Source organism: Lepeophtheirus salmonis, chromosome 2 (genome assembly GCF_016086655.4).
Source record: "Lepeophtheirus salmonis chromosome 2, UVic_Lsal_1.4, whole genome shotgun sequence".
Lineage (NCBI taxonomy): Eukaryota > Metazoa > Arthropoda > Copepoda > Siphonostomatoida > Caligidae > Lepeophtheirus > Lepeophtheirus salmonis.
The window spans coordinates 40,661,604-40,674,144 of NC_052132.2; the positions used below are offsets into that span (position 1 = coordinate 40,661,604).

A 12,541-nucleotide genomic window follows, 5' to 3' on the forward strand; every position below is an offset into this window, starting at 1 on the left:
CTATGAAGCAGTTTGGAGAACAAAAACATCAAATGGGTGTATCTCTTCTTCTTCTTAAGGTATGCTCAAATAAGCGGAATTTTGAGGGATTCCAATGTAATATAACAGGGATTGTGTACGCCCATGTATGTTTGTATCTCTGAATATCAACGATCCTATTGGCTGTTACAAAGTATTCTGGATGAATGTTTAGGAAGGATCTTTCCTAAATTATATAAAGATTATTTAATAAAGGTTATAAAACGGTCTCTCATTTAAAGTTAATCAAAAATTAGTACTTTTTTTGTTTATTTGAGTAAACAACATTTTGGTATTAATCGTTTGAATTGTTTGGTGCTAAAGAACGGATAAGGCGGAAATCTCTAATTCATGTAACGTCCCTTATTGTTCTTTTGTAAGCGTAGATATAGAGTTTTCATAAATAATTATATTATATAGATGATATCATTATCATTTTATATTTTTTCTAATTTTGCTAAATTATTCAATGATATTTATAGACTAAAAAAATATTTTGATATCTTAAGGACCTCATATTTCGAACATTTAAAAATAAATAATGTACAAACTTTTGGACAAGTTATACATTGATAGGGAAAACAAAGAAATTATATTCATGGATTTTTTAAATGTAAAAACTATTTTATACAAATATTAAGATATCGATTAAATCACTCTTTTGAAGATCTCAGATCAATAAACAGACTACGAACATTCATTGCTGAGGATTTTAATATGGACTATTAACTGTTATCTTGTCTATTTGATATATCCTAGGATATTTTATCAATCTTGATTACAAATTTGATATACAGCTGCTCCAAATGTAGAATTACATCCTGCACTAAATCCTAGAAACTAGGTTTCTTATCGTAAAAGGATGCTGAGGAAACTGAAAAAAAGGCTGAAGAAAACAAAATTTATCAACTATACTATACCATACTCAAGATGAATTTAGAAACCTTAAGTTAGGAAATTTTAGCATTAACTTTATTATGAATGAGACTAATTTTATAACCAAGATAGTGTTAATGGAAGTTATTAATTAGCATATGTCAAAGGTGTTTTGCAGACGATCTTCTAAGTTGCTAAATATTTTAGCATGTCAAGCAGTAATAGAGTTTTCGTACATTTAAATTTATAAAAAATCATAAAAACTTTTGTAATAAAATAGTTGATTTTTTTTTGGTAGGGGTCAATATAAAGAAAAACAAAATTGCTTATTCTTAAAATTATTATATATTTTCCGTATAACATTTCCACTATTCTTTCCCCGTATTTTTCTGTGGCACAATTTTCAGACAAAAATGATTTGCAGTTTCCCCTGGCAGATTTAGAAAAGAAGCAAACCCTATCTTCAGGAATGCTTCCATGAATACTCCCCATAGTACGTGTGTTTGTTATTATCCTGTATAGGAACCAATGTGTTGAAAACTCGAACAAATAGCTCCAAAAATATGGATTCTGAGTTTTATTACAGTCATTTAGGAAAATCATAGTTGATATACAAAACCATTATTTTCACTTCATTTTCATTATTTGAAATTTGAAAATTATAAAACACAAATAACTCCAGGAATAATAACTCTAGAAATGTAAATAGTATAAACTCGTGTAGTTTGTTACAGTTATGTAACTGGATTTATTAAATAATAACTAAATTTGATAAGATCGTTTACAAAATTGAAAATTAATCATTTCCAGATTATCCTTAACTAAATATAAAAGATGTTGCATTTTAGAATTTCTATATTTTTGTATAAAATACTATCCCTGTAAACATCTTCATGAAAAGTTTTTTAAAGAGAATCAAAAAATGAAAAAATAACAGGGTCTTAAACTGCCTAGTTTAGTCTTATTTAGTTGACAGACAATAGAATACGTAAAAAACTTGAAGGAAATTGGAAAAAAAACACCAATTTTTCTCGTGTGCCAACTATATATATGTTTTGATCACCTTTTTACTTTTATTGATATTAATCATATCACAGATGATCGTAAAAAGATACTGTCTTTGGATTTCTAGTATTTTTATAATTACTTTATATTTGACCAATTTTTATATTACCAACAGATCAATTGTAATTTGATACTGATATCAAAGTAAACATTTTTCTTTTTTTTGACATTTTTATAAATATGTATGTAGATATACATATATAAAATAAATACCATTTATTTTAAGTTAATTAATGGGGTGAGGTTCTCTAATGAATCCATTTTTTGGGAAACAATTTTTCTATCTTTTGGATTATATTTCGTCTATGTTCATCTCAAAATATTTTATACAACAATAAAGAAAAGTACAGAATGAAATTCTCCTTATCATCAGAGATCAAAAATTTTTATATAGCTTTGGTTTGATATCAAGAAGTAAATATCATTTAATCCCAGTCTCCACCAGCGGCAACAGCCTCATCAAAGGTTTTTTGGAACTCAGCCTTGGCAGCAGCAACTTCAGGGGTGTCAGGAATTTGCTTTCCTTCGAAAACTGGAGCGGGAGCTTGGACAAGGGGTTCAGCTTCGGGAACAGCTGGGGCAACTGGCAATCTAGAGTCGACAGTTCTGAATCCAAGACCATCAGCAACATAGGAGACCGATTGCAAAACACCGTTGGCATCAACATATTGATATCCTCCAGCAACACCTCCATAGGTATTACCATGTTCGTGCTTAGCGGAGTTGATGTTGGAGTATCCGAACTTGAGGTTGCCGAATTCATCTTGGGAGTGGAATTGAGAGCTGGCAGGGTAACCGTATCCGGCAGCATAAGGAGCAGCATGGGGGGCAACGTATCCTGCAGCATAGGGAGCAGCATGGTGGGCAACGTATCCTGCAGCATAGGGAGCAGCATGGTGGGCAGTGTATCCTGCAACATAAGGAGCAGCATATCCAGCGACATAGGGAGCAGCATGATGGGCAGCATATCCACCAATATAAGGAGTGGCATAAGGAGTAGCATAAGCGTAGTCTACAGCCTTGGGTGCCTCGATTGTTTCTACTTTAAGTTCGGTCTTTTCTGGGGCGGGGATCTTGACAGCAGGAACAGCATATGGAGCATATCCGGGATAACCATATCCATGACCACCAACGTAGGGGCTAAGGTATGAGGCTGTGGATGATCCAATGACCAAGAGGACTGCTAAAGCCGTCTAGAAAATGAAAAAAACAAAACCATAAAATGCAACCCTGTTTTGAAACAATCATTTCTTATTACTTACAAAAGATTTCATGTTGGAATGTTATTTTTTTGAGATGCTAAACGAATGAGTGTATGATCACAACTGATTTTAAGCTTGGATTTTATTCAACAAGATAACTAATAATTACAGTATATACTGACTCTCTTAGAATGAGTGCGGAGTACATATTATTTACTTCTAGTGGTATATTTTACACAATGACTCCACCCTATCAAGTTATATATTTTTTTTTTTTCATGTTTCTTTTTGTGTGAAACTAAGAAGGTCTTGGATTTGCGATTCAATATTTCATTATGAAAATAAGAATAATAATAAATCAAGATTGGAATTATTCAAATTTTTAAACCTATCATTTCAAATATTTTATTTTTTATCACCTTATCTTCCAAATTTTGTGTGAGTGACCAATGAGCATATTGTGTTTGTTTTGGTGCATTCAGAGAGGATATTGTCAACGAAAGAAATTTCAAATATGGTGAAATTGTAACAACTTTCTTCTTTTTTCAGTTTGTTAAACATTAAAGCTTCAAAACCGATTGACGTCTTCAAGATTTTTCATCCAAATAAATGAAAATCATATATTCATAGACTTTACTCAAATGTTTATTCTGAAGAAAAAATAAATGTATATTTAAATATTTGTCCTTAATTTAGGTTTTATTTAATCTAATTTCAAATTCCTATCTTATAATATATTTTTAATAAATAGATATACTTGTATATACTTTTTTTGACAAGTCATCTTTTGATTTGAAACATTTTTGTCTGCCAGGTTATGGATATTTCAATTTTATTTAAATACATTTTTGTACAAATATTAAGTCTGTTAATGCTCATCCATAAAGAAACTTTTAGTAAAATATAATTCATGAAAACTTGTATCTGTATGTACTGGAAATATTAAAATGAATTCAAGCCTCGTTTATAAGTTTTTCCATTTCCATTTTTTAGCATCAAGAGATCAAATATATATACACTTAAACTCCTAATTGAAATTCATGTTTTGGTGATGAGAATACCAAATATGTCTTTTATGAATGTAAAATGAAATCAAATGAAAAAAGAAAATCTTATTATAATTAAGGTTTATTTGGTTAAATGATTAGTACTTATATTTCCTTGAAACCCATATCACTTCTTATTGTAAGTCAATATTTACTTAATAATATTTTTATGTTTGCTTGCATTTTTTTATTTTTGTAAAATAATAATTAAAAGATTCTTTTTATTAGAATCTTGATACATACTTGTATGATCATCGAAATCTTGGATATCAAATTGCAGTTGTGATTTTCAGATGTTCATAACCCACTGCTCTCCTTGAACATGACGCCCGTCACGCTCCGCAAGTTCATTAACAACTTATAGTATCTCAAAAGTATCTTGACTCTCTTTATAGCTCCCACTCCATACTTTTGAATCGCTCAAAAGTAAGGATTTGAGCATTTTAATCTCTGGGAAAAATGTCAATCCTAAACATGATTGAAAAATGGACCCAAATATAAGCTCAATAATATTCTGTTTATACACAAAGTACAAGATTTATCTTGCAATATCTTATAGACGATACGAGTTCCAGCATTCCTATCAGTCTTAGAATTTTTCGTGTCAAGACGCATGCCTTCAATACTGTCACCTTTAATCAGTTTTCCCTGAAATAGATATGGGCAGTCTATCAATCTTCCTTCTTTTTCCCTACAGGACTAGAAATCATTTTACTATCCCATTAAATTACAAGAGGAACGTTAGTTGAAACTTTAAATTGTGGTAAATCTCTTCCTTTCAGGCAAATTGTGTCTCTATTAAAAGGAAGTTGATCAGTGTTCTAGTTTATGGATGTAGTTTTTGTGTTAAATAAACTAAGTCTTTTTATATGATAAAATAATACATTAACCATCGTTACCCTTTGCCTTAAACGACCTCGGAGGTCCTATTTGTATAAAAGTTCCTCCTACAAAAATGTTCTAGTAATTTTTTTTAATTTTACAGAAGTTTCTGACTTATTATATAAAATTTAGCTGAATAGAAATTATATTTTTATTATTTTCTTCCTTCCTTCATTTATTCATTCATATCAGTGTGAAAATGAAATAAAGATACACACACAACAGACATAAAATTATGGCAAAGTTACAATATATAATTCCAGCATCCAAAGCAGGACTGCGGAGTCGGTATATAAAATTCCTGGCTCCAACTTCGACTCCAGTATTTCAAATGTCACCGAATCCGACTCCAATACAAATTAGTATTTTTAATATTATATTTTATAGACAATTAAAAGTACTATTGAGTCATTTGAGTCTATGGACTTTAAATATAGATTTAATTTATAGATAAAGGTTAGCTAGGTTAAAATTAGCTATATACAGTAAATAATTGGGCTATGTATAAAGGAAATATTTGGAATATACGATATTTAACTAGATGAATAAGAAATGAAATGGATCAATCTATCTATTGCTAATACATTCATAAGTTTTGGAAAAAAAGTAATGTACTCGTAACCGAGGAAGGACAATATAAACAACATCTCACTGCAATATTACACTTTTATCTGATGACATTGCCTATTCACAAGTATAATTAATGAATTTAGAAGTGTTTGGCAATTGTGATCGTATGACTATAAAGCACGCTGGAAATGTGTGAAGTAAAATTATAAATTAGTTAACCAAATAAGTTATAATAAATTAACAGTACTTAATAGCTATACTTTATAACCATTTAGAAAATAACTTTTACTAATACTGAATATAAGCCTTAGATTATAAATAAATTTTGTTTACATAAATTATAATAATTTTTGTAGTCAGAGTCGGTAAAAATATTCTGACTCCTGAATCCAATTCCACCAAAAATGGCTCCAACTCCATCTCTGCTGGCTGGATTCAAAGTGTGAATCCGATGGAACAAAAAGAAAGAAGAAAGATGCAAAAATACAACCACAATGACTAAAAATAAACTTTAAAACAACAACAAAAAGAAACACACAAAACTACACTCTTACTCCTTAATAGCGTAAACGAAAAAATAAATAATATTCTTAGTTAAAGATGTTTCAAAATTATAAATTGTGTATCAATTAAATGATCCGAGGCTGGATGTCTTGAGAGTTTTAACATATACTCTACTCTGGCAAATTTTACATATAATCTTTGAAAGGATGGAGTCTGCTTTTAAATGGGATCGAGTCTTAGTAGTCATAACAACTAGCAAGAATTCTTTATAGAGTTCAAGCCCTTATTCATCCATCTTTTTTTATCTACAAACTTTGTCACAGGTTCAACGATATCACATACGTAAAAGAAATGGTAGTAGGACTTCTTACAAAATGTACAAAGTAAAACTAGATGTGGCAAGGCAATACCTCATACACTTCTCCCTTAAGTTTGTAAACGGATTTATCATTACCGATCTCTCCCCACTTTTTCGATACCTGAATCTTCTCAACCCAGACTATGAAGCAGTTTGGAGAACAAAAACATCAAATGGGTGTATCTCTTCTTCTTCTTAAGGTATGCTCAAATAAGCGGAATTTTGAGGGATTCCAATGTAATATAACAGGGATTGTGTACGCCCATGTATGTTTGTATCTCTGAATATCAACGATCCTATTGGCTGTTACAAAGTATTCTGGATGAATGTTTAGGAAGGATCTTTCCTAAATTATATAAAGATTATTTAATAAAGGTTATAAAACGGTCTCTCATTTAAAGTTAATCAAAAATTAGTACTTTTTTTGTTTATTTGAGTAAACAACATTTTGGTATTAATCGTTTGAATTGTTTGGTGCTAAAGAACGGATAAGGCGGAAATCTCTAATTCATGTAACGTCCCTTATTGTTCTTTTGTAAGCGTAGATATAGAGTTTTCATAAATAATTATATTATATAGATGATATCATTATCATTTTATATTTTTTCTAATTTTGCTAAATTATTCAATGATATTTATAGACTAAAAAAATATTTTGATATCTTAAGGACCTCATATTTCGAACATTTAAAAATAAATAATGTACAAACTTTTTGGACAAGTTATACATTGATAGGGAAAACAAAGAAATTATATTCATGGATTTTTTAAATGTAAAAACTATTTTATACAAATATTAAGATATCGATTAAATCACTCTTTTGAAGATCTCAGATCAATAAACAGACTACGAACATTCATTGCTGAGGATTTTAATATGGACTATTAACTGTTATCTTGTCTATTTGATATATCCTAGGATATTTTATCAATCTTGATTACAAATTTGATATACAGCTGCTCCAAATGTAGAATTACATCCTGCACTAAATCCTAGAAACTAGGTTTCTTATCGTAAAAGGATGCTGAGGAAACTGAAAAAAAGGCTGAAGAAAACAAAATTTATCAACTATACTATACCATACTCAAGATGAATTTAGAAACCTTAAGTTAGGAAATTTTAGCATTAACTTTATTATGAATGAGACTAATTTTATAACCAAGATAGTGTTAATGGAAGTTATTAATTAGCATATGTCAAAGGTGTTTTGCAGACGATCTTCTAAGTTGCTAAATATTTTAGCATGTCAAGCAGTAATAGAGTTTTCGTACATTTAAATTTATAAAAATCATAAAAACTTTTGTAATAAAATAGTTGATTTTTTTTTTTTTTGGTAGGGGTCAATATAAAGAAAAACAAAATTGCTTATTCTTAAAATTATTATATATTTTCCGTATAACATTTCCACTATTCTTTCCCCGTATTTTTCTGTGGCACAATTTTCAGACAAAAAATGATTTGCAGTTTCCCCTGGCAGATTTAGAAAAGAAGCAAACCCTATCTTCAGGAATGCTTCCATGAATACTCCCCATAGTACGTGTGTTTGTTATTATCCTGTATAGGAACCAATGTGTTGAAAACTCGAACAAATAGCTCCAAAAATATGGATTCTGAGTTTTATTACAGTCATTTAGGAAAATCATAGTTGATATACAAAACCATTATTTTCACTTCATTTTCATTATTTGAAATTTGAAAATTATAAAACACAAATAACTCCAGGAATAATAACTCTAGAAATGTAAATAGTATAAACTCGTGTAGTTTGTTACAGTTATGTAACTGGATTTATTAAATAATAACTAAATTTGATAAGATCGTTTACAAAATTGAAAATTAATCATTTCCAGATTATCCTTAACTAAATATAAAAGATGTTGCATTTTAGAATTTCTATATTTTTGTATAAAATACTATCCCTGTAAACATCTTCATGAAAAGTTTTTTAAAGAGAATCAAAAAATGAAAAAATAACAGGGTCTTAAACTGCCTAGTTTAGTCTTATTTAGTTGACAGACAATGGAATACGTAAAAAACTTGAAGGAAATTGGAAAAAAAACACCAATTTTTCTCGTGTGCCAACTACCCCCATATATATGTTTTGAGCACCTTTTTACTTTTATTGATATTAATCATATCACAGATGATCGTAAAAAGATACTGTCTTTGGATTTCTAGTATTTTTATAATTACTTTATATTTGACCAATTTTTATATTACCAACAGATCAATTGTAATTTGATACTGATATCAAAGTAAACATTTTTCTTTTTTTTGACATTTTTATAAATATGTATGTAGATATACATATATAAAATACATACCATTTATTTTAAGTTAATTAATCCATTTTTTGGGCAACAATTTTTCTATCTTTTGGATTATATTTCGTCTATGTTCATCTCAAAATATTTTATACAACAATAAAGAAAAGTACAGAATGAAATTCTCCTTATCATCAGAGATCAAAAATTTTTATATAGCTTTGGTTTGATATCAAGAAGTAAATATCATTTAATCCCAGTCTCCACCAGCGGCAACAGCCTCATCAAAGGTTTTTTGGAACTCAGCCTTGGCAGCAGCAACTTCAGGGGTGTCAGGAATTTGCTTTCCTTCGAAAACTGGAGCGGGAGCTTGGACAAGGGGTTCAGCTTCGGGAACAGCTGGGGCAACTGGCAATCTAGAGTCGACAGTTCTGAATCCAAGACCATCAGCAACATAGGAGACCGATTGCAAAACACCGTTGGCATCAACATATTGATATCCTCCAGCAACACCTCCATAGGTATTACCATGTTCGTGCTTAGCGGAGTTGATGTTGGAGTATCCGAACTTGAGGTTGCCGAATTCATCTTGGGAGTGGAATTGAGAGCTGGCAGGGTAACCGTATCCGGCAGCATAAGGAGCAGCATGGGGGGCAACGTATCCTGCAGCATAGGGAGCAGCATGGTGGGCAACGTATCCTGCAGCATAGGGAGCAGCATGGTGGGCAGTGTATCCTGCAACATAAGGAGCAGCATATCCAGCGACATAGGGAGCAGCATGATGGGCAGCATATCCACCAATATAAGGAGTGGCATAAGGAGTAGCATAAGCGTAGTCTACAGCCTTGGGTGCCTCGATTGTTTCTACTTTAAGTTCGGTCTTTTCTGGGGCGGGGATCTTGACAGCAGGAACAGCATATGGAGCATATCCGGGATAACCATATCCATGACTACCAACGTAGGGGCTAAGGTATGAGGCTGTGGATGATCCAATGACCAAGAGGACTGCTAAAGCCGTCTAGAAAATGAAAAAAACAAAACCATAAAATGCAACCCTGTTTTGAAACAATCATTTCTTATTACTTACAAAAGATTTCATGTTGGAATGTTATTTTTTGAGATGCTAAACGAATGAGTGTATGATCACAACTGATTTTAAGCTTGGATTTTATTCAACGAAGATAACTAATAATTACAATGCATACTTACTCTCTTAGAATAAGTGCGGAGTACATATTATTAACTACTAGTAGATATTTTACAGAATGACTCCACCCTATCGAGTTATATATTTATTTTTGTAATATTTCTTTTTTTGTGAAAAAGTGCAAGTCTTGGATTACGATTTTTTTTTCTAAATAAAAATACTGGTATATCAAGAATGAAATCATTCAATTTTTTATTAAACCAACAAAATAAAAATGATATATTTGTTTGATTTTTCATCATTTATTTTTCAATTATTATTTTTTCGATGCATACAGGGCAGATGTGTGTCTAAAAATATAAACTTTACAAAATATTAGTTTTTTTAATCTATTTTCTTTTTTCAGTTTGTTATATATTAAGTTTTAAAGATCCCTTGACAAGATTTATTTGACTACTAATGTTCACAATTAACATGGTAATCATATTTTGGATTTTACTCCTATATACTTGTAATAATTTCTGGAAGAAAAGGTTACCCATGTTTATCGTGTATTTATGATCAAATTTTGATACCTTCATCTATAAAAAGTTATTTTTGATATTTTGTTAAAAGTTTATGTATCTTCTAACATTTTTTTGTTACTTTTAAAAAGATTGGGAATATAAAAGATATTTTATGATAAAAATATTTAAAAAAATATTAAAAAAATTATTTTTAAAACTTTTCATAGCATTTTTCCATAGATTTTTATACAATATTTTTTAATGATATTTGCTCTTCCCAAAAATGTTATCCCTCTATCAGATGAAAATCATAAGAAAACCTGGGCATTTCCATTACAAATTTGGGTCTTACGGTATCATTTTTCTAGATTTGGAACTGCAATTTTTATAGTATTTACTAGAGTATTTGACAAACATCGACACAAATTTTGCAGATTCCCATATGAAGGTTAGGGTATGGTTTGTGTATAAAAATAATTTAATTTTTATAAGCAATGCGTATCCCATTTGGTACTCAATATGAACTTAATGAACAAATATGGGCAAGTTTATTGACATATAATAATAGTTATCTGAAGCAGAAGTCTCATTCATACTTATTTTTCTGAATATACCATTTTTTTTAAACATATTTTTTAGATTAAGATACAATGATTGAAAATTAATTATTTCATTTGTTCGAAAAATTACAATTAATTACCAAAAAATGGATGAGATCTAAAAAATGTACTTATATTATTTATTGTGTGTGTGCAATATTTATATAATTTTATATTTTCATTTTACTTTATATTTGCAAAATTTATGGACTGATTTTAAATTTGTATTCTATCTTGTCGTATTGTGTTACGTGTCAAATTGACCCATTTTCAATTTTAACCTAAAAAAAAATACTTCTTTACCCATATTTGAATTTTTTTTACTTCTCCTAAATAGTTTCAACATTGGAAAAATAAAAAAATACCATTTTTCATAATTAAGTTAGACCTAAAATTGATTTTTGTACAAAGATTGTCTCTACGGGTCATTTGACAAAGTTATTATTTTAAACGATATATTATAATATTTTAAATTCAAGATACAAATATTAGGTTAAGTAAAAAGTTCTGAGCACTTATCACAAGCTGTATTTAGTGACCTATATCTCACGGTCCATAGATTGCATCAAAAAAGCTTAAAGTATGCTTTAGGTTAATTGTACACTTAAAAAAAAGTTGTTTTACATTTCTGTGTTTGTGAAGCCAGTTTTGTGTTACAGCGTTTCAAAATGAAAGTAAGCTAATAAACAATTCGATACATTCTTTAGTATCAAGGTACGACTAAGGTTAAAAGGTGGAGCAGGTAGCCAAAAAAATTATGCTGTTTGTAGACCACATACAATATCGAATGCAAGAGCAAAGCGGCGGTTCCAACGATTCCATTCTGGTGATATGGATGGTGAAGATAAGGCAGGCTTTCGTAGGCACATCATCGTAAATATTGATAAAATAATGGTCATGGTAGAGTTGGACAGGTATACGAGCATTAATTCCATTGCTCAGGAACTGAAGATTAGCTAGAAAACCCGTTTGGAACCATTTAAATTGAATAATCTTAACTATGTTCATTTTACTGTCAAAGTAAAGCAGAAAAATGCTATGAACTTTTTGCTTCGCCTATTATAAAGCTAATAACTAATTACAGATATTCTCAAGTAGACTAAATATGACTGTTTTACGAAGACATGGAACCAGAATAGGAGCACCGTAATGGGGTATGAGTGCTGTTTACTTAAATTCATTTGTAAACAAAGCGGCAGAGAATAATGTGATAGATAAATCATAAACAACTATTGGTAAAATATATCTAAGTCAAGAATAAGTATCATTATTTACAAATAAAAATTGATATCAATGTTTACAAATAGTTCTAATGTACCAATAAGTTGAAAACTCGAACAAATTGTTAAACATAGCCCCAAAGTAAAGATCCTGATTTTTATTCCAGTGATTTAGGAAAATCTTAGTTGATATACAAAAATATTTTCTTAAATTCATTTTCATAATTTGAAATTTGGCCAATAGTTAAAAACGAAAAAAAAGGTAAGCTGCTGAAATGATTAA

General features: G+C 29.9%; 2 protein-coding genes across 2 annotated transcripts in view; both read right to left on the reverse strand.

Moving 5' to 3' along the window:
• Positions 1-3,359, reverse strand: part of LOC121132210 (uncharacterized) — a 33,993-nt gene extending 30,634 nt beyond the window's left edge. The window contains exons 1-2 of the mRNA XM_071894132.1: positions 3,222-3,359; positions 2,388-3,152 (exon numbers count right to left, since the gene is read on the reverse strand). Of these exons, the coding sequence (XP_071750233.1) occupies positions 2,388-3,152; positions 3,222-3,233 (777 nt within the window). The 5' untranslated portion in view covers positions 3,234-3,359. The remainder of the gene's footprint in view (positions 1-2,387; positions 3,153-3,221) is intronic.
• A 5,527-nt stretch (positions 3,360-8,886) lies between these two features.
• Positions 8,887-9,983, reverse strand: LOC121113744 (uncharacterized). Its single transcript, XM_040707598.2, has 2 exons — positions 9,874-9,983; positions 8,887-9,804 (listed from the first exon to the last, which is right to left on the reverse strand). Exons 1-2 carry the CDS (start codon positions 9,883-9,885, stop codon positions 9,037-9,039), a joined length of 780 nt encoding a protein of 259 aa, XP_040563532.1. The 5' UTR covers positions 9,886-9,983; the 3' UTR covers positions 8,887-9,036.
• Positions 9,984-12,541: the final 2,558 nt, after the last annotated feature.